The sequence below is a fragment of the Cnephaeus nilssonii genome (assembly GCF_951640355.1).
Source record: "Cnephaeus nilssonii genome assembly, chromosome: 16".
Classification (NCBI taxonomy): Eukaryota; Metazoa; Chordata; class Mammalia; order Chiroptera; family Vespertilionidae; genus Cnephaeus; species Cnephaeus nilssonii.
The window spans coordinates 45,076,566-45,100,344 of NC_137087.1; the positions used below are offsets into that span (position 1 = coordinate 45,076,566).

Here is a 23,779-nt window from a genome sequence, read left to right on the forward strand (position 1 = left end):
TATCCCTAGCCCTGGCTGGGTAACTCAGTTGGTTAGACTGTCGCCACAATACACCAAGGTTGCAGGTTTGATCCTTGGTCAGGGCAAATACAAAGATTAACCACTGAACACATGAATGGATGGAAAACAAATCTATCTCTCTCTCAAAAAAAGGAAGATTAGCCTATCCCTGCTCAGATCCCATTATTCTGTGCGTCAGCTTCCCTTAATTTGTCTCTAGTGGCAAAGCAGGAGTTGGTGGCACCGTTCCAGGGCGTATAGAATGCAAACCTTTGATAGATTTTGCAATTAGATTGGCCCTGGATTTCCTATCTCCAGAAACAAGGCCCCTCTAAACTCTCAGATATATCTAATAAATACAAAGGAATAAAATGTGCCATGTGGGAATGTCTATTAGATTTTCTGTCCCACTTCAAGACAGAAAATCCTAATATATACATGGGAGGACTTCTCAGGCAGAAATCAGCTCAAAACCCCAAGAAGTAATCTAATTTTAATTAATGGTGAATATTGCAATCCCCTGAATGTGACTCAAAAACTTTTTAAAAACTGTCATGAGCCCTGTCCAGTTTGGCTCAGTGGATAAAGCGTCAGCCTGTGGACTGAAGGGTCCCAGGTTCGATTCCAGTCAAGGGCATGTACCTTGGTTTCGAGCACATCCCCAGTAGGGGGTGTGCAAGAGGCAGCTGATGGAAGTTTCTAACTCTCTCCCTCTCCCTTCCTCTCTGTAAAAAAATCAATAAAATATACTTAAAAAAAAACAAAAACTGGCATGAGCCAAGAACCTGAAATATATTAACTACATCTCATTCCCATGAGCCCAATTAATCAATTTATTATAAAACACTTAACTTTGAGCAAGAGGGCAAAAAAATTAGCAGTTGGCTTACTTAGACTTCTTCTTCTTCTTCTTTTTTTTTTATCATTTCAAAAACAGCGGGAAAGCCCTGGTTGGTGTTGCTCTGCGGTTAGAGTGCCAGCCCATGCATCAAAGGGTCATGGGCTCGATTACCGGTCAAGGGCATGTACCTGGGTTGCCGGTTCGATCCCTGGCCCTGGTCAGGGCTTGTGCAAGAGGCAACCAATCGATGAGTCTCTCTCACATCAATGTTTTTCTCTTACATCGATGTTTCTCTCTCTCTCTCTCCCCCACCCCCAACTCCCACCCTTCCACTCTGTCCGAAAAACAACAACAAAAACACACACCTCTTCCTCTTCCCCAAAGTGGCCATAGGTGACCTCTGAAAATGGTTCGCTATTCACTAGACCCAGAAAACTCCACGAAATCATGCATATCAAGAGGCTCAAACTTTGTATTCACTTTAAGAACACTCGTGAAACTGCCCAGGCCATTAAGGATATGCACATTCGAAAACACACCAAGTATCTGAAGGGTGTCACTTTAAAGAAGCAGTGTGTGCCATTCTGTCGTTACAATGGTGGAGCTGGTAGGTATGCCCAGGCGAAACAGTGGGGCTGGACACAGGGTTGGTGGCCCAAAAAGAGTGTTGAATTTTTGCTGCACATGCTTAAAAATGCCGAGAGCAATGCTGAACTTAAGGGTTTAGATGTAGAATCTCTGATCATTGAGCATATTCAGGTGAACAAAGCTCTCAAGATGCGTTGTAGAATCTACAAAGCCCGTGGGCGGATTAACCCATACATGAGCTCTCCTTGCCACATTGCACAGAAGAAAAAGGTATCCCAGAAGAAAATAAAGAAACAAAAACTTATGGCCCGGGTGTAAATTCAGCATAAAATAAATCTAAAAAAAAAAAAAAAAAAAAAATCAATGGAAAAAAATATCCTTGAGTGAGGATTAACAAAAAATTAAAATTAAAAAAAAAAGAGGGAAATTGTCTGTGGATCCCATACTAGATAGAGAAAAAAGGTACATGAATCCCAAACTAATCAGAAGAGCTGTGCATATACCTCAGTGGTAGCAAGGGAGGAATGGGATCCCATATGGACAAAGGAGGGGAAAGGCTGTCAATATTTCTGAGTGGTCTAGTGCAGGCATATGGACACCATACTAGACAGGAGTGGTCCTAATGTTCATGCACAGCAGAGAGGGGATGGCAGACAAATGGATCACATACCAGTTTTTAAGTACTCCAAGTAAAGAATGAAATTAAAAGACATGGAAAGAGGTTTATGCTCTATCCCAGGGGCACCTTTTGGAACTCCTCAGGAAAGGCAATCAGTGAGTCTGCCAAAGTAATTAAGCAAGCGAACATTTACCATAAAGCCCACATCAGTTAAGTGAACAGAGATGAATCTTATTACAGTGCACCGTCAGCTCTGAGCCTGCAGGTACTAACCACTGCGATGTGGCGTTACTCGGCCCTGTCTGCTCGCTCACCCATTGTGACGGAGAGCTTCACCCTTCTTGTCAGCTCTAAAAAACAGGCTGCTTTCACCTGCTCTGGCAGTGACTTATGTTGCCTTCAGAGAGGCCTTAGCACCAGTGTTTTTTGTAAGAAGCCTGGCTGTAAATATTGGGGAAAGAGGTGTGGTTGGCTAGAGAAAGGAGCCTCGAGAGAGAGAGAGGCAGAGATATGGGAGAAAGCAGGGGAACTGCATAGACGTTTGATTAGTAAGGTAAGAAAAATGGGATAGGTTAGTAGGTCAAGAAGTAAATGAAGCCCTGGCTGGCATGGGTAAGTGGTTAGAGCATCGGCCTGAGCACTGAAGGGTTGTGGGTTCAATTACCAGTCAAGGGCATCTCTCTCACATCAATGTTTCTCTCTCTCTCTCTCTCTCTCTCTCTCTCTCTCTCTCTCTCTCTCTCTCTCTCTCTCTCTCCCCCACTCCCTCTAAAAATTAATGGAAAAGTTATCCTCAGGTGAGGATTAACAAAAAAATAAAGTAAGTAAATGAAGCCCTGGCTGGTCTCATAGCACATGCATAGCAGTGACTGAAGCATTGCTCATACACTGAAGGGTTTCGGGTTTGATACTAGCTAGTTAAGGCATGTATGGGAGGCAACCAATAGATGTTTTTTTCTGTTTCTCTCTCACTCTCTTTCTCTTCCTCTCACTAAACATCCTCAGGCGATGATCAAAAATAAATAAACAAACAAACAAATAAAATAGTAAGCATTGCTTTAAAAAAAGAAAATATATATTTTTTAAAAAGGTAAATGAAGAATAAATAAGCTGCTCAAAGTATTGGACCATTCTGCTTGGGTGAAGTTGATAGTATTTCACTGAATAAGGAAAAAGTTAAAACTTCATTTCAATATACTTTTTCTACAGGAAAAAATATACTACTGAGGCATGTTGCTTTTCCAATGTTAGTGGCAGCCTCAATATCAGATTATTAATGAGTTAGCTCCAAAGCAAAAGGGTCAGATTTTTCTCAACAACCTAATCGATATCTATTATTGAACAAAATGCATGATTTGCTAGTGAAATGGATATTTATCAATTATCCTAAGATTTACAAATGGCACCTGGAACAACTTTTGGCCCTATTTCTTTCCGAAAATAATTATGAGAGACAAAATGAAAGTCCCAAACTAACTAAATGGTAGCCTACTAAGTCAGGTACCTCACAAGAGGAAGACTGCAGGAATACCTGTTGAGACAAATTTAAAAATCATACAACATTAAAAAAACTCATCACAGGCCATGTGTCTATCACTCAGAGGAGCAGCTAAGAGTAGACAGGTAGGTAAGGCCCCTGGGTTCAGAAACCAATAAATCTCTACCTCATTATACAGAGTAGATCCTAAAGACATTGCTGGGAGACAGACATGATCAGCCAATTGAAGAAATGACATGGAATGGCTTGTGACTGAAATTGATGGATGTCTCACAGCACATGCACATGCAGGCACCCATACATTTAAGCTTCCCTCTAGGCCTAGAACAAGAGCACATAAAGAGCTGTGGTAGAAAATGACTTGCAACCCTACTTTCTACCACAGTGCTTTGTTTGCAACAGGCCTGCAATTTCCTTATATTCAAAGGCAGTGGGAGGTGGGAAAAGGGAGACTAGATGACGACTATTCAAAACCAAGCAGCGCTGCCCAGGAGAGGACTTAATTGGAGGATAAAATTGGAGACTGATTCTTTGACAGCACCCCCAATAATAGCTAGTAAAGCAGGGGGTAAGAACCAGCTCCAAACATTCATCATAATAGTGCAACAAGATGAACGTCTTTGGGGGAGAGTCTATGAGATTCTGGAGTAAGAAAATGAAGCCCATGTGGAGGGTAAGGCAGTTGGCTCTGGCAGATTGTCTCTGTGGGAGGCTGGGTATAATTGTTTTATGCTCACGAAGAACTTATTAGTTGCTTTCTCTTCAATATCCCAGAAATAGTGGTGACACTGCCCAAAGGAGAAATTTGGTTTTATAGTGATTACAGAACTTTATACTACTATATGCACCATTTTAGAAAGAGAGAATTTCTCTATTTTCTCCCCCTCCCTTACTCTGCAAATTGACTGCTTTCTCCACTTGATCTTAGCCATAAGGCCAAGAAGTGATGACAGCTTTCTTATGTAGTGAAGGAACAATCGTCCCTAGAAGAAAGTTCTACGGTTTCTGAACGTGAGGTTTTGCTAGTACAGCCATTGACTCTTGATAGTTTAATTTGTTTGACAAACATTTGAATATTTACTATGTGCAGGTACTATGCTAGGAAATGGAGGAGGCAAATGACATTTGATTCCAATTAGCAAGGAATATAGAGGTTAATGGAAAAGACACACCATAGACAATTTCATTATAATATGGCAAGGGCTAAACGGTATCATGGGAGCATGAGGAGGAGGCGGGTATAGCCCAACCTGGGGGCTTAGAAAAGGCATCCTGAAGGAGACAGTGCTTGAGTTAAGTCTTATTTTAAAGCTTCCCCAGCTAAAGAGTAGCAGGATATCTTTGTGAAAGCCACAAGCCTGCCAGAGTCCTATTTGCACCTTTTTGCTCAATACTGACTCAAAGATGCTCATGGAGTTAGGCTATGGCAGGTTCTGTGCCTCCTTTCACCTAAAACTAAATGTAAGCACACAGCAGCTACATACTAGTAAGCTGAAGGCAGGCCTTTCAGTCTCATGGGAGTGATGGATCTCGGTGGTGCTGTGCCCGCCCCGCCCTCCACAGAGTGTCAGTCTCCAGCTGGTGTGGCAGCTGTTCCACTTAAAGCCACACTGAAGCCTTGAGTCTCTGATCTCCACCAAACCACACTGAAGAGAATAAATGGCTCTGCTTTGCAGCTGCCTGTTAATTATAACAGTTTCCTTGGTCCTCTTTTGGTTTATAAGACAATAATATGCATTTGGGAAGGTCCTCAGTAAGAAATACATAAGAGAACTTTTACTTCATAAAGAGCCTGAAAAAACACCTACTGCCAGCAGCAGTAAGGCATCCAAACATCTAAAACAATAGCACGTGAGACAGCATCAGAACATCAGAACACAGATTCCTTCAGCAAGGCCTCTAGCTTACATAAATGATAGCAATCCATCACTTCAGCCAATAAGAGGGCTTTTTAAAAGCATCCTTATAAAACCATCTTTTACATTCAGGAGATCTGTAAGATAAAAATAGCATTAATTGTCTTGACTTGTTAATTTAAAAAGTAAGAAAGACAGCCCAAGCCAGTGTGGCTCAGTTGGAGTGTCGTCTTATACACAGAAAGGTCACAGATTCAATTTCCTGTCAGAGCACATACCTAGATTGCAGGGTTCAGTCCCTAGTTGAGGAGAGTATGAGAGGCAACCCATCAATCTCAATCTCAATCTCTCTCTCTCTCTCTCTCTCTCTCTCTCTCTCTCTCTCTCTCTCTCTCCCCCCTCCCTCTCCCCCTTCCTCTAAAATAAAGATAAATAAATAAATGATATATCCTCAGGTGAGGATTTAATTTAAAAAGGAAGAAAAACAATGCATAATGCTATTAATAATTCACTTCAAAGTTGCTTTAGTTGTCTCAAAGCCCCATTTTAGATAATTAAAACTTTTTGGCTGTCCTCTTGTTACTCTAGAAGGAATTAGTAGTAAATTCTACTGTGTCAGGAAAAACAATTCAGCTCATCAATGAGAAAGGGGACTCTCTTGATAATCCCAAAGCATACTTCCTGGCTATCCTAGATTAATTCAGGAGTTGCCAAGAATGTATTGGGCCCTTCCCATACTCCAACTCTCCCTCCCATCCTGTAAGCAGACTGTGAGACCTTGGGAACCTGGCAGCAACTCAGTCTAAGAAAGGCCAAAGAGAAACTGCTTCTAAATGGGAGCCTGGATTATAAACAGCTCTTGTTTTGATCTCACTACAGGCACACCCCCCTCCTTGCATGCCCTGTTTTTCTGTTTTCTGTATTCTATAAAACCTTATGTTGGGAAAGTCTAGATGGCGGCAAACGAAGAGCACTGGTCCGTTGACTCTAGTGTGGCCCATCCATAGGCCAGATGGACTTAGTGGGACAACTTCCTTGGTGGCAGCCAGTGTGGCAGTAAACTTCACCAGTCGGCTGCAACCAGTGCACACATAAATCCTAATAAACCCAGGTCTTTCAGTTTCAGTACCCTAAGTACCCTAAGTTATTTCTTTGGAATCCATGAACAACATGCAGCACTTTGCATAATATCTATTAAGATCTGAAGCACTCTTTTATATGGGGGCCCCACAGAAACATTAGAGAGCACAATCAGAAGGGGAGCTCTATAAGCACTTAGACATCTCAATATCCACTTCCCTAGCTTAGGACCTCAGATCGGCTGATGATTCTGGAAGATGATGGTGGCAATATTAAGGCCTTGGAAGATAAAACCATTCATTCCAGCCATCCACTCATTCTTTTATTGTACCATACAGCACTGTGCTAGGGGCAGTGATTACAGAAACAAAACAAAACAAAACGTGGTCTCTGTCCTTAGGAGTTTGCCATCTAGTGATGGTCAGATAAATAAAAGACAATACCACAATGTGACAAGTTCTTTAAGAGATGTATAAAGTCCTGTGGTAATACAGGTGGGAATCATACTTCTTCAAAGAACCCAGAAAGCTTTCAAGGAATGTGACATCTGAGATAGATTTTGAAGCATAAATAGGATTTTGCTAGGTGAAAAGAGGAATGGGAAGACATTCTAGGTAAAAACATGTGCAGAGGTATGACATTTGAGATTCTGTGGCCAATTGTACTTCGGCCAGATCTTAGGACAGATGGGAGAGTGACAGTAAATAAAACTAGAAAGGAAGGTAGGCTGAGGTCAAGGTGTCATGCAAAGAAGTTTGGACATTATCCTATCCCTATCAGTGAGGGGGAATCACACAAGATTTAAATCTGGTAATTTTTAAAAATTAAATGCTTCAGACATAGAAAAGGGTGCAGAAAAGAATATACTGAATGTTTATGTACCTAATATCCAACTTCAGAAAGCATTACAATTACCTTCCAAACCCTCCATGTATCTCTTCTTTTTTAAAATAAGTAAATAAACAAACAAACACACACACACATACACACACTGAGTGGCCAGATTATTATGATCTCTGAACGCATAATAATCTGGCCACTCAGTGTATATCCTATATAATAAAAGGCTAATATGCAAATTGTCCCCTTGACCAGGAGTTCGACCAGCAGGCAGGCTGGCCAACTGCCCATGTCCCCTCCCCCTGGCCAGGCTGGCCGGACCCCACCCATGCACGAATTCATGCAGCGGGCCTCTAAAAAAATACACACACACACACACACACACACACACACACACACACACACACACACTGAGTGGCCATATTATTATGCGTTCAGAGATCATAATAATCTGGCCCCTCAGTGTATATTTTAATTGATTTCAGAGAGGAAGGGAGAGGGCGAGAGAGAGAGAAACATCAATGATGAGAGAGAATCATTGATCGGCTGCCGCCTGCACACTACCCACTGGGGATCGAACCTACAACCCTGGCATGTGCCCTTGACTAGAATCAAACCTGGGACCCTTCAATCCACAGGCTGATGCTCTATCCACTGTACCAAACTAGTTGGGGCCACATACCTCTTCTTGACTGCATATCTGTCACTCTCTTCCCAAATAAATAGTCTCTTGATTTTGGGATTTATCATTCTTATAAGCTGCTTTACTCTTCTTACTAAATAACTTACTAATTTTTGTGTATTTTTAAACTTTTTGTGCATATTATCTTACGTTCTACAACTTTTTTATTCAATATTATATTTGTAAGATTTTTATTGACTTGTGTTGCTCTAATCCAACTTCAATGTTGCATAATATTCCATTGTATAAATATACTATAATCCATTCTACTGATTGAAATGTAGGTGGTTTCCCACTTTCTTGGTATGAAAGACAATACTGAATAAATGTTCCTACTTATATATCCCTGTGACCATTTGGGAGAGTGTCTTCAGAAAATATACCTAGGAATGGAATTACTGTGTCATAAGGTTTGGGCAACTTGCACTTAACTATTGCCAAATTGCCTGAAAAAAATCATGATAACAACATATACTCCCACCAGTACTGTGAAGACCTGTGCTTCTGAAATTCAACTCTAGTGATTAAATAAACGGAAAAGACTGGAGGTAGAGAACAGTTAGGAGGCTCTTATAATGTGAGAGGTTATGAGGCCTTGAACTAAAATGGTGTTTGTCAACACAAGAGTTAGTGATTTTCCTTAACCTGGACAGATATTGCTTTGAAGTAAAATGAATTCTAAAAAAGATGAACCACTTAAAAACTTTTAAAATTTATTTCAGAGAGGAAGGGAGGGAAAGATAGAAACATCAATGATGACAGAAATCATTGATCAGCTGCCTCCTGCATGCCCCTACTGGGGATTGAGCCCACAAACTGGGAATCCAACCATGACCTCCTGGTTCATAGGTCGACACTCAACCACTGAGCCATGCCAGTAAGGCAGATGAACCGCTTTTATCAATATGGATGCAAATGTTACGGAGAAATTATTTTTAGTTACTCAATTATTGAAAAACCTTTAAGTAAGTTTGGACAACTTGGATATTTAACTCTACTTTTTCAATTGCAAATTATATTAAATCTAAATAGAGATAAAATATTGCCAATGAAAATACATCACCTAAATGAACATATGCTTTATCAGTTGAGGATATGCTCTTCTATTCCTAGCATCATGAGAATTTTTATTAAGACTAGATGTCGTGCCCTGGCCAGTTTGGCTCAGCAGGTAGAGCGTCGGCCAACGGACTGAAGGGTCCGGGGTTCGATTCTGGTCAGGGGCACATGCCCGGGTTGCGGACTCGGTCCCCAGTGGGGGGGGGGGGGGGGGTGCAGGAGGCAGCCAATCAATGGTTATCTCTCATCATTGATGTTTATGTCTCTCTCTCTCCTTCTCCCTTCCTTTCTGAAATCAAAAGAAATATATATATTTTTAAAAAGAATAGATGTCGAATTCTGCATTTCCTAATGACTGATAAACAAACAAAAAACCCCAAAACAAAGCATACATGTACACATTATGTCTGGAAGAATAACCAAAAAGGGAGGAAATTCTTGCTCTAGAGCAGAAAACTCTTGTTTCCAAGGTCAGACAGAAGGAAGAACATCAACCTTAACTAAAGTCAAGGCTACCAGTTTCTAGTGGGCAAATGTTCTCAACAGACCTATTTGGTTTAGTGCCTCCTCCTTCCTAGAGTGACTTCCATGACATCACCAGAAGGAGGGAACACTTCAGAAACTCTCCAGAAGCAAATGATGGATGGTCATCTCCTGGAGCCTTTCATAGGAGCTATAGTAGGAACATAGCTATTCTGGTCATACTAGAGGCCCAGTGCACAACATTTGTGCACTGCAGGGAGAGGGGGGGTGTTCCCTCACCTGGCCTGTGCCCTCTTGTAGTCCAGTCAGCAGGCAGACATCCCCCGAGGAGTCCTTAGTGCTGCCACAGAGGCAGAATAGGCTCCCGCCACCACCACTGCACTCGCCAGCCATGAGCCAGGCTTTTGGCTGAGCAGTGCTCCCCATGTGGGAACACACTGACCACCAGGGCGCAGCTCCTGCATTGAGCATCTGCCCCCTGGTGGTCAGTGCGCGTCATAGTGACTGGTTGTTCTGCTGTTTGGTCAATTTGCATATTAGCCTTTTATTATATACTAGAAACCCGTTGCACGAAGTTTTGTGCAATAGACTTTCACCTGGCTGCCGGCACCAGTTTTCCGCCAGCAGCAGTTTTCCTCTGACCACCCGCCGATCAGAGCGCCTCCCGCCAGCGCGATCGGCCACCCCGAGAGGAACTCCAATCCGGGAGGCGCTCCGATCGGCGGGTGGCCAGAGGAAAACTGCTGCTGGCGGAAAACTGCTGCCAGCAGCCACGCAATCGGCCAACCACCAGCGTCTTCCACAGCGTCGGCCGTTTAGTCTGGCAGTAGGAGCGGGGCGCGGGGACTCGCGAGTCCCCGCCCCCCGCTCCTACCGCCAGCCAATCGGCCACCCTGAGTCCCGCCCCCCCGCGCCTCCAGCTGGCCCAATCGTGGGCGTAGCGGAGTGATGCAATTTGCATATTGCCTTTTTATTATGTAGGAAGATTCTATCTCAGGTCCAACAAGATTGCACCCTGGACTTCAGATGTTCTTCCAAAGTCTTAATTGCAATAGTACTCTATGAAGTCTTGCCATGTGGTACTCTCAATGCAAGTCAGGAGCTAAGGGCATGGGGTTGTTTTTTTTTTTCCGCCCGCCCGCCCCGGCATGGGGTTGTTATACAGGAAATACATAAGTAACTATGATTAGTTAAGAGTTAGCCAAGATGGATCTGCATTTCCCAGCTAAATGAAGTACTGTCTGTTTACTACATATAGTCAGTAAATTGCACTTTATCCCTTCTGGGTGGAAGGGGCACAAAAATACAGGATTAAGATATGATACACAGCTGACATAAACCCTTACCTCATAGTGTTTCATTATCACCTATTTATCTAGTAAAAAATTTTAAATGTCATGTTATGATTTCTCTCTCTACTATTATTTATTATTTTTACAAGGTTAATTACAGCTTTATAATTACTATTTGCTGACCCTGCAAGTATTAGTGGACATGTTAAGTCAGAAAAAGAAAACAATAAGCCACTTGATATAGATGGCTATGAGAAAGTCCCATTTCTGATTAAATTAGTTTAATTTAACCCTGAACAAAATTATTAGAGTGCTGTTCTGACAGCATATATGCATTATTTTATCACACTAGAAGGAGAAGAAGGGACAGAATTTTTGTAAACAGGGATACAAATCAATATGAGGTTTTAACAGATGGAGTCTTGGTTGGGAGCCACAGCAGCCCCTTCAGGTCCAGAGCGGAAAATCATTCAGCTGAAAACATTGAAAGACCCAGAGACATTTGCTCTGCAAGTCATTTAGGGAGTCAGCATTTTACTAAATGTAATCTTCCCAGTCTGGGTCAGAATGATGGCCACACATCTGCTCTGGGTAGTCAGCAGTTAGCACACTAAGCTGCAGCCACAGAGCTATCCTGAATATTATCCCTGCAACTAATGCAATACTACCATTATATAATTTCCCTCACTGGGATATTTTTAGAGATATTGAGTAGATATTGAATAGCTTGGCATTCAGGGAGGTGCTTCAAGTTGGACATGTAAAGCAAACACTCTACACAAAGTTTAGAACATTGAAGACATGGGGGAGAGGGGAAAAGAGGCGCCGCAGCTATCAGCATTGGTTTAGCATTTGTGGTTCACCTATCCCTGATATGGTGCAAACCTGACTTAGACACCCATAGAGTGACCAAGCTTTTTGTTCCAGTCCAAATGCAGAGACTTATAGAAGTTGTCTCTGAAGTCAGTTCTGGGACACAAATATCCCTGGCATTCTTCTGTGTCTTATAACATTTCAACAGTGGGAGGGCCCAGACAGAAGAAATAAATAAAGCTCTAAGATAAAAATTAAGTTAATAGAAAACCCAAATAATTGGATTCAATCCATAAATTTGGGAAATGATCCTCTTTTCTACGTCTGATGGCTATCAACAAGGTCCAAGAGCTCCTTAACTGATTTCCTTCTTAAAATAACCCTCTCATTAGTATACAGGTTTATATAATACTAATACCTAAGGAACACTACAACCCACCCTCCCATTTCTGCTTCCTTGGAATTTGAAAGCAACATGAGGAAAATCCAAATCCTCCAATTCTACTTCCTGTTACTCAAATTATTTTCAAAAAATTGCCACATATAAAGTATGGTAGTGATGGTCAAAAATTGTATTTCTTTCCCTTCCCCCTGAAGACCTTTCCCCCCCCCCCCAATTTTAAAATTAAGGTAAAATCCACATACAGAAAATTTTACCCTTCTTAGTGTAGAGTCTACAAGTTTTGAAAAATGCATACAGTCATGTAATCAACACCACAATCAAGATACAGAACAGTTCCTTCACCCATAAAGTTCCCCTGTGTCCCTCCTCCTCCCAACTCTAGCCCCTGGCTGATCTGAATTCTGTCCCTACAATTTTGCCATTTCCAGAATGTCATAAACATAGGATCATACATTATGTAGCCTTCTCAGTCTGGTTTCTCTCATACTACATAACGCAATTGAATTCGTTGTTACCTGGTTCTATGCATGGTATTTCTATAAAACAGTTATATACTTTCCCAATGAAATAGCTGTGATGCTATATTTGTGATGTTTCTCTTCCTGGTCCATCTACAATATCATTTTTTTGCTCTCCTGGGTATAAGAAACATCTCCAAACCATTATCACTTACAAACTTCATTAAGACTTTGTTTACTTTTAGCCCTAACTCATTAATAAAAATGCTAAATATGCCCAATTTCCTCAACATCCTGCAACATCTTAGAAAACAACACTCATTCCCAAACCACACACACTACCATTTATTTTACACTTGATTTACAGCACACATTGCATCAGTAGCTTCTCCTCTATATTTTTAATCAATTTTCAGTTGAGCCAAGAATTTTCAGTATATCACCTTTAATAACTACAGGAAAACCAGAGCTTTCCCCAATTCATTTGCAGTTAATGTACTTTCTGGACATCACAGATACAGATAAGGACCAATAGAAAACAAACTCGGAAAATTTGAAGTGTTACTCTCTAACACCAGCCTAAAAGCAACATTAAGCTTCATCCTCCTTCAACAGTGTCCCATTCTAAAAACAGTCTTTCAAATAAATGCTGTATTAATTAAACCACAGATGAGGGGGGGAAAAAGTCAACATAATTAACATACAAAGCAATAGTATGGCCTAATTAATCACCATGAAGAGCAATTGAATAAAATATTATGCATTTCTATGGAGCAATTTAATCTGGCAAGTAATTAATCACAGAAACACTAAGCAAAACAAATGGATTTCCCTTTAAGGAAGTCACATTTATCATCTGTAATGTATCCCAAACTCTAATTTGTTATCCGACTCAAAATTGTCCAGGAGACAATGAAGTGTCAGCCGTAGTAGAACATGCTTTCTGGTGAAAAAGAAGAACACTGAGTTTTTCAAATCAAGTTACAGTCCCTGAACAACCAAAGAGCTAAGGGTTACAGGGCAGAGGTACATGGCGATAGACATGGAGGTCTTTCTCTTTTTTAAGGCATAGAGGTCTTAACCTCAAGCATTCTAAATCTAGGTCAGTTTAGTCAAACCCATAGATAATTGCTAAATGGCTCATTAAAAAAAAACCAAGAAAATAAACACTTAGCATTAGGAGTGACAATTATATATAGGTCACAGATATTACCAAAAAGCCAAAGGGAGGACCCTCAAAGGCTGACAACAGAGAAAAACAGCTTTTGATCTTCAGAATAAGCAAAGTGGGGAGGGGCACATTTCAATGCAGTGAAATTTAACTCAAAGAAATCTCCTTCTGTCTTTAAACAATGGCCCACTTTCCCTGAGCCCCAACAGCTTTACTAGGTTGAAGAAGTCAATAGGCTGAGTTTTTGAATGGCCTCAATTTTCAAAGACAGAGGGACACACATTAGCTAAGAAGGTATAAGAGACTATCTTCAGAACTCCTTCCCAACTACCCTCTCTGCTTAGCTATATTTGAACTGTTCATCCTCCCTCCTTTTTTTTTTTTTAACCAAGAAAGCTCATGGTACTGTAAGCCTTTAATATTCCTATCTCTTGCCTGGCTGACCGTGGCTCAGTGATTGAGTGTTGACCTATGAACCAGGTGGTCATGATTCGATTCCTGGTCAGGGCATATGCCCAGGTTGCAGGCTCCATCCCCAGTGTGGGGCATGCAGGAGGCAGCTGATCAATGATTCTCTCTCATCATTGATGTTTCTATCTCTTGCTGCCTCTTCCTTCTTCTCTGAAATCAATAAAAATATATTTTAAAATGTTCCCATCTCTTCTTGATTTTTTTTTTTGATTTTTTTTTTTTTTAGCAAACTCCTTGAGAGAGCCCAGGCATCTGCTGGCTGCAACCAAAGTGGTTTTCTCTCTTTTTTTTTTTTTTTTAAATATATTTTATTGATTTTTTACAGAGAGGAAGGGAGAGGGATAGAGAGTTAGAAACATCGATGAGAGAGAAACATCGACCAGCTGCCTCCTGCACACCCCCCACCGGGGATGTGCCCGCAACCAAGGTACTTGCCCTTGACTGGAATAGAACCTGGGACCTTTCAGTCCACAGGCCGACGCTCTATCCACTGAGCCAAACCGGTTTTGGCCAAAGTGGTTTTCTCTTTACTGACCTGCTTGACCTCCAATGCTGGGTCCCATGAAACATTCAATACTTATTCAACTATAAAGGGAAACTTGTGCTTTTCACACTTCCACCCAGACTGTGTTTACAACTTGAGAAAAGCTGTTGCAGATATCCTATTTGGCCCAGGGCATTTCCCTCTAGATTTTAACGCTTGCCCTCCTTCAAACCATTTTGCTCTATTATCCTTGGCTCTATTATTCAGAGCCATTGACGTGTATCTGAACTCTTCTACTCTGCCTGGCCCTTCAGTCCATTTCTCTTTTGTGGAGTCTGCTTGGCAATTTTGTTCAGTACTTTGACTCATAGCACATTCCAGATCAGGCCCAGCCAATTGGAATCCTCACTTGTCTAAGAGAGCAGACCTCTATGTTTGTTGATCTATGTTTAACACACATTCACTGAACACAGACACTGTGTTACCTGGATGAGTAAAGCATGGATGCTGCCTGCCTTCAACAAGCTCACAGCCTAGTAAAGAAGACAAATAGACAAGCAGATAGTTACTACTGTAGTATGGCCAGGTTTGGCCCTAAGAATGAAGTGCTACTCAACACGTACTATTTCAGGAGGTAATCTGATAAGTTGGGGAAGGAAATCTAAGCCAAGGAGGCATGATGATGTATAGAATGAGGAGTATAAAACAGTTTGTTCAGAAAACTCTAAGTTTTCTCCAGAGAACTGTAGGTAGTCTGGCATAGCTGCAGTGAGGACAGAAATTCCAGAAAGCATATTAAGAGTGGAATTGTATGCCACACTATAAAGCTTAATTTTTATTCTGCAGGTGTTGAGGAATCCAGTGAAGGAGACAAGCATAGGAAGGAGAACAAGAGAGAGAGGAAGGGGCAGAGAAGATGACAAGTAAGACTACAGGCTTGGAAAATACAACTGAAAAAGAAATGGGGAGAATGAATAAATTAACTGCAGTATAGTTATATAATAATAAAATACTGCTCAGCAATAAAAAGGAATGAACTACTAGGTATCTGCACACCCGTGTTCATAGCAAATTATTCACAATAGTAAAAAATGGAAACCACCCAAGTGTCCATCAAAAGATGAAAAAATAAACAAAATGTGGTTTATACGTATAATGGAATGCTATTCAGTCTTAAAAAGGAAGGGAATTCTGTCACATATGCCAACATGAATGAACCTTGAGGATATTATGTTAAGTGAAACAAATCAAAATTGACAAACAAATAATGTATGATTTCACTTATATGAGGTATCTAAAGTAGTCAAATTCAAAGAAATAAAGGAGCTGTTGCTTAATAGGTATAGAGTTTCGTCTGTCAGGATGAAAAAGTTCTGGAGATCTGTTGTAGAACAATGTGAATATAATTAACACTATTGAACTGAACTGTACACTTAAAAATGGTTATGATGGTAAATTTTTTGTTGTGTTTCTTACAAGAATTTTTAAAATGTTTATTTTTTAAAGGACTGAACTAATATACACCATTAAGTGGATGAATCTCAAAAATATTATATTGACTTCAAGAAGCCAGACACAAAAGAGGACATAGTATAGTTGACCCTTGAGCAACACAAGGAATTAGAGGCAACAATCCTCACATAGTAAAAAAATCCATGTATAATTTTGAACTTCCCCAAAACTTAACTACTAATAACCTATTGTTGACTAGAAGCCATACCAATAACATAAACAGTCAATTACCACATATTTCATATTACATGTATTATATAGTCCTAGAGGCCTGGTGCATGAATTCGTGCATGGCAGGTGGTCAGTGCACATCATAGCAACCGGTCGTTCCAGTCGTTCGGTCATAATGGTCACTTAGGCTTTTATATGTACAGATATTCTCACAATAAAGTAAGGTAGAGAAAAGAAAATGTTATTAAGAAAATTATAAAGAAGAGAAAATATATTTACAATATTTATTGAAAAAATCTACATAATAAATAGGCCCACACAGCTCAAACCTATGTATACAAGTATGTCAAGTGTCAACTGTATATGTCTATATGAAGTTCAAGAACGAGCAAAATTGAGTGGTGAACACACAAGACAATATACAGATAATGTATTACAGAATAGTACACCTGAAACATATAATTTTAGTAACCAATGTCACCCCAATAAATTAAGTTAAAACTAGAGAATCATAAAAAAAAGCACACAAAAACAAAAAAACAGCAAAACTAATTTATGGTGAAAGAAGTCACAAAAGTGAATAGTTCAGAGGAGAAGGGGGTTGGGAGACTGGGTAAAAAAGGTGAAGGGATTAAGGAGTACAAATTGGTAGTCACAAAATAGTCACAGAGATATAAAATACAGTATAGGGAATATATAGTCAACACTATTGTAATAATTAAGTATGGTGCCAGGTAGGTACTGGAGATATGGAAGAGAACACTTTGTAAAGTATATGATTGTCTAACTACTATTCTGTGCACCCGAAACTAACACAAAATAATACTGAATATAAACTGTAATTTTAAAATACAATTAAAAAGAAAAAGAAAGAAAAACCTGGTTGGTGTGGCTCAGTGGTTGAGCATTATTAACCCATGCACCAAGAGGTCGCTGGTTTGATTCCCGGTCGAGGCACAAGCCCGGGTTGCAGGCTCGATTCCTGGTGGGGTCGTGCAGGAGGCAGCCGATCGATGTTTCTCTCTCATCAATGTTTCTATCTCTCTCTTCCTCTCCCCCTCTCTCTAAAATCAATAAAAACATTATTTTTTTAAAAAAAAGAGAAAGAAAAATGTAAAAGCTAGAAAGATACTGTCATGGTTGTCCTTAAAAAATGACATATATAAAAACAAGTGCATAATTCCAGGAAGAAAAAGGTCATGAGGGAACTTCTGGGGTGATGGAAATGTTCTGTCTTAATCTGGATGATGATTACATAGGTACAATGTTGTTCAATTAAATGCTTAAGATATCACACATTTTACCATATATAATAGCTCAATTAAAAAGAAACAAAGATAGGGTTTCAGTGAATTTGCAACATTCTTTTTTTTAAATCCTCAACTGATTTTTGTTGTTGTTGTTTTGAGAGAGAGAGAGAGAGAGAAGGGGAAGGAAGAGAGAAACACTGATGTGGGAGAGAAACATCAACCCAACTGGGGATGGAACCCGCAACCGAGGTATGTGCCCTGACTGGGAATCAAACCTGAAACCTTTTTCGTGCATGGGACAACATTCCAACTAACTGAGCCACCCAGCCAGGACAGCATTCTATTCCTGTGGTTTTTTTTTCTTTTATACACACACACACACACACACACACGTGTATATATATATATTTATTTATATATATTTCTTTATTGATTTCAGAGAGGAAGGAAGAGGGAGAGAGAGAGAGAGAAACATCAATGATGAGAGAGAATCATGGATCAGCTGCCTCCTGCATGCCCCCTACTGGGGATCGAGCCTGCAACCTGGGCATGTGCCCTTGGCCAGAATTGAACCTCGGATCATTCAGTCCGCAGGCTGATGCTCTATCCCTGAGCCAAACTGGCTACGGAAACATCCCATTTCTTTCTTTCTTTCCTTTCCTTCCTTTCCTTCCTTTCCTTCCTTTCCTTCCTTTCCTTCCTTTCCTTCCCTTCCTTCCTTTCCTTCCTTCCTTCCTTCCTTCCTTCCTTCCTTCCTTCCTTCCTTCCTTCCTTCCTTCCTTCCTTCCTTCCTTCCTTTCTTTTTTTTTAAAGCATCAGCCCACGCACCAAAGAGTCATGGGTTTGATTCTTTTTTTAAAATATATTTTATTGATTTTTTACAGAGAGGAAGGGAGAGGGATAGAGAGCTAGAAACATCGATGAGAGAGAAACATCGACCAGCTGCCTCCTGCACACCCCCCACTGGGGATGTGCCCGCAACCAATGTACATGCCCTTGACCGGAATCGAACCTGGGACCCTTCAGTCCGCAGACGGACGCTCTATCCACTGAGCCAAACTGGTTTCGGCAATATTCCATTTCTTGAGATGAATGGTTCACAGGCTCATTTTAGGATCAACCTTTATTACAATCATGTATTAATATACTAGGGGCCCATATAGCACTCTTCAGAATTTATCAAATAGTTCATACTTTTTTTTAAAAATATATTTTATTGATTTTTTACAGAGAGGAAGAGAGAGGAATAGAGAGTTAGAAACATCGATCAGCTGCCTCCTGCACACCCCCCACCGGGGATGTGCCTGCAACCAAGGCACATGCCCTTGACCGGAATCGAACCTGGGACCCTTGAGTCCGCAGGCTGACGCTCTATCCACTGAGCCAAACCGGTTTCGGCTAGTTCATACTTTTAAAGTAGGAAATTAGTTTAGATTAAATGGCCAAAAGGAACAGATTTTAATCCATCCTATCTAAATCCCATCTTGTAAACTTTTCCTTAAGAAAGATGTATTACAGTCAAAACCCTGTTCAGAAATCTTTTGTCCCCTTCTACCCAAAATGAGCTCCAACTACAGATGGCTATTCCTGCTGCCTTTACAGAGATGTCACCAAGATGAATGCAGGAGAGGGGAGACCAATGAGAACCAACTGTCTTTGGAACTTCCTTGAGATTGAGAATTTTCATCATATAAAAATAGTATCAAATGAGAAGAGATAAATTAATGTTCTTTGGTATACAAGATAGTGAAAATACCTGTCAGCACACCCTCTGTTTGACATCCCACTCACATGTTATTGGTTTTAAAAGAAATTATATAGAAACCAATTAGAACAAAAACATCTCATTAAACCTCCTACAACAGGAGCCCACTTTGCTAAAGCATGCACAATATCTGGGCTCCAGAGAGAAATGTATAATCAAGGTAAAAATTAATCAAAACCTACATAAAAAGAACAGCAAGAGACAGTTTAAGAAGAAAATCTTTCCTTAGTGTTAGAAATTCCTAAAGTCTGATCACTGAGTGCATAATTCTGCTTATTATTTTCTTCTACTATGTAACACTATATTTATAATTAGGCTGGTATCACAGTAAAATGACAGTACGATGCACACAATTCATTTAACAATTAATCTACTGGAGCTAAAAATTCTTACCATGTCATTAATTGCCTGCTTAAAATGCTGCCTCAGTTTTAGTTCTAGATTATCACACACCTTTAAAAACCCAGAAGAAATGTGATGCACAAGGCAAGGTTTATTTAGGGGAGAAATAGCAGGCAGCATTGAGCTTCACACTTTCCTCTCCCAATGGACCCAAACACAGAAGAGACTTCATTGTGACCACCAAGCTTACTACTGACTAAAGGAGCATCTTCTTTCTCAGTAAAGCTCTCACACCCACCCTCACCACAAACTGCCTTTTTAACTGTCCTTTATCTGTCTGTCCTAATTTCTCAATATAAGCTACAATCTTTCCTCTTCTTCCCCGCCCCCCTCCTCCTCCTTCTTTAATATTTCAAGTGGTAAACCTCTCCAAAGGGGTTTTGGGAGAGTAGGAGGATAGAGAAAGACTTGAACTATTCTATGAAGGTTGTCATCTCTGATTTCTCTATAAAAAGATTTTATTTTTCCAGTCTGGCTCTGGTTGATGATTTTCCACCCACAAATTTATTCTTTACATAGAGCTTTGCAGTTGATTCTTAGGGAATTGTTTCAGTCTTCGAGTCCATTTTATATAACAGCAGCAAGCCAAAACTCAGTGAGGGGAAAGATTGTTCCCAAATCATCCACCAGAGTCAGGATTAAATAAAAGCACCTGGATAAAAATTTAGAAGGCATATTTATCAAAAGTGCTGATGATGCAAAACTGCAAAGGAAAACTAATACATTAAATGACATAATCAGGCCTCAAAATATATCCTAATAGCCCTGGCTGGTGTGGCTCAGTTGGTTGGAGCATCTTTCCATACACTAAAAAAGATTGCGAGTTCAATTCCACGTCAGGTCACATACCCAGGTTGTGGGTTCAATCCACGTCAGGGCACTTATAGGAGGCAACTAATGGATGTTTCTCTCTCATATCGATGTTTTTCTCCCTCTCCCTTCCTCTCTTTAAAATCAATAATAACATATCCTCAGCTGAGTATTAATATATATATATATCCTAATAAACTAGAACAATAGGTTGCAATGAATTAGATATATTTAACCTTTTGCACTCGGATGTCGAGTGTGACTCGACACGGTTAGCATCGGTAGCAGCTCGTATGTCGAATTGTATTGAATGTATCAATAATTTGAAATATTAAAAAATCCAAATAAATAAGTTTGTATGAAAAGAAACTCCAGTTTTTTATTCTACTGCCGTGCTTTGTAAAATCTGGGGTATTAAAAAAATTAAATCCCAAGTAGAATAAAGGAATCGAGAAAAAAGCAAGCGAGTGCAAAGGGTTAATAAGGATATAGAGTTTCATTTAGGTTAAAGGGGGGAAAAATCAACCAGAGATGTTCAGGAGATTCACCAAAACAGTAATACTAGTAGTAGCTATCTCTGAATGGAGAAAGTTTAGATGACCTTACTTTATTTTATTCTTTGCACTCTTCTGTATTATTTAAAATTTCTATAGCATTAAAACAAAACAAAACAAATAAACTACCACAAAGCACAACATCATTACCAACTAATTAATTCCAGGATGGGAGAGAGAGCTTGATAGCAGGTCACTTTAAGCAGATTTACAGGTTTTAGTGGGACCTAAGCTTGTTATGAAGCAACAATGCAAGTCTGCTACTGAAAAATTCATATAATTGGAGGCTGCAAATAAAATGCCCATATCTCAGATGCTAATAGTCTCCCTATAATTTAAGCTATTCAGATTATATTTGGATCTCATTTTAGATGTCATTCAATCCAATAAACGTTTTACTGAATGCTTATTTAGTACAAGGCACACCCTAACACCATACTTGTAGGAGGTAAATTGAGAAGTTAGGATATGACTTTTAAAAAATCACAGTAGCCAGAGATTTTGAAACTATGTCATATGAAGAACAACTGAGGGAAGAAAGGATGTTTTGCCAAAAGAATGGCAATCATATACATGTTAACCTTCTAAAGAAGTTCACATGTAGAAGACAGGAACATTTTGGTGTTGCATCTGAAAGAAGAAATAGAATCAATAGGTTCAGGTTATGAAGAGGAAAATTCCAACATGAGGAAGAAATTCTCATCCCTTAAAAAACTGAATGGAATATAGCCTAAAATATTAAGAACTATTTTACTAAGTGTTCAAACACTTAGTAAATATCAATGGATATTACCTAACAGCTTTGGGAAGGAGACCAGGGTAGATGGCCTCTTAGGTTCTTTCAACTTTTAAGGTACCGTGACCCAGGCACTGCTAATCTGCAAGATCAAAGTCCAATAAAAAAAAAAAAAAAAAGAGGAGGTATGGTACCTTAGCCATTCTGGTGTAAATCTGAGAATTTAGAGTGATTAAGCTTCTATGGAGCCAAAAACATGTCTCTTGTTGTTCACAATAATCCAGACACCTAAACTTTCATCTGCTGAAGAGATGCCTATTTGGGTTTGCTGATAGGATAATATATTACTACTCAATAGTAATGGCTTTTTCATCCCATTAGCAGGTTAACAGTCTACGTGTTCAACATGGTTAGAATACCTGAGTTATGTGACCAGAGTTTGGCCTGATTTGGGGAAAGATAAATAGAGAGGGAAAAATAAGGGATAAGATGAAAAAGTGCCCACTTTTAAAAAGACTACTTTATAAAGTAACCTAGATATAAGATGCAAAAGGGAAATGAATTAGGGACCTAAACGATGCCTATTGTTCTCATTTTCGGCTAAGCTTTTTGTAAGTTACAATTAGAAACCAACAGTTTGTGAAATAAACCATGGTTAAATGGATTCCTATCCTACCTTAAAAAAAAAATCAGTTGAGGAAGATGAAAAAGTTCTGGAGATGGCTGGTGGTGATGGTTGCACAACTATGTGAATGTACTTAATGTAATAAAACTGTAGACTTAAAAATGGCAAAAATGGTAAATTTTGTTATATTTTTCCATCCTTAAAAAAAAAAAAAAATCGGCCCTAGCCGGTTTGACTCAGTGGATAGAGCGTTGGCCTGTGGACTGAAGGATCCCAGGTTCAATTCCAGTCAAGAGCACATGCCCAGACTGCAAGCTCGATCCCCAGTGGGGGGCATGCAGGAGGCAGCCAATCAATGATTCTCTCTCATCATTGATGTTTCTATCTCTCTCTCCCTCTCCCTTCCTCTCTGAAATTAAAAAAAAAAAAATCGAAGTGGAAAAAAACTCCAGTGGAATTTCAGGTTGAGTTAAGCAGGTTTCATACACTAAAGTTACACTCACCTAAAACCACAGTAGACCCAACTAAAAATCTTAATATTCTATAACACATATCTGAATTTCCTAAATCAAGACTTCTTTACTGCACTGCAATTCACCAAGCCCAGCTATGACCTAATGCAAAACCTCACTTTGTAGCATAAACCAAGTTAAGGCAAAACAGATTAGCCACATGGTTTTTTAAATTTCTAACTGTAGTCCTACGAGATTAGGCAACAGCAACTATCAGAATAATATGTAATGCTCCTAGTCATTGGAGAAACAATATAACAGAAGCCTCATTTCAGTGCTTTGTTTTAGTCTGCATAGTGCTTTTCATCCTCTGTAAGAGGAGGTCAGCGGATCTGATTAACAAAAGAAAGGTCATTATTGACAAATTCTAACCTCGGGGATAATCTGAGTCTGTCTGCCACTTTAGAACAGGCAACTGGAATAAGAGACTATGTTCCTGTACTTCTTGCTAATTGAGTCATCAGCCCAATGCCTCGGCTCCTATTCACTTTAATCCATATTTACTTTTCACTAGACTAAGTTGCAACCTTCAGCTTAAGTGCCTGGCATCAAACTGCTCCTCTTCCCCACTCATCAGTATCTACTCGCGATAAGAGAACCGTGACTAATATTGTAGCACAAACAGGTGCATGGGCAAGAGGGCTTGGGGGGACTTTGAGTGACTGAGCCCTCACATTCCCTTTCCAACTTTAACTCTGTGGCCATCAACAGTCAATGTACTTTCTTTGATTACTGCCTGAGGGTTTTTATTCTGTGACATTCAAAACTCTATGCACAACCTTCTCCAAAGGATGTTAACTCCCC

General features: G+C 39.9%; 2 protein-coding genes across 3 annotated transcripts in view; one reads left to right on the top strand and one right to left on the bottom strand.

Moving 5' to 3' along the window:
• The window catches only part of ARMH3 (armadillo like helical domain containing 3), a 158,899-nt gene that overhangs the window by 40,998 nt on the left and 94,122 nt on the right, over window positions 1-23,779 (bottom strand). The window lies entirely within an intron of this gene.
• Window positions 1,289-1,747, top strand: LOC307112838 (large ribosomal subunit protein uL22-like; the record flags this gene model as incomplete). The annotated part of the gene is made up of 1 exon (XM_079793909.1): window positions 1,289-1,747. One exon carries the CDS (start codon window positions 1,289-1,291, stop codon window positions 1,745-1,747), a length of 459 nt encoding a protein of 152 aa, XP_079650035.1.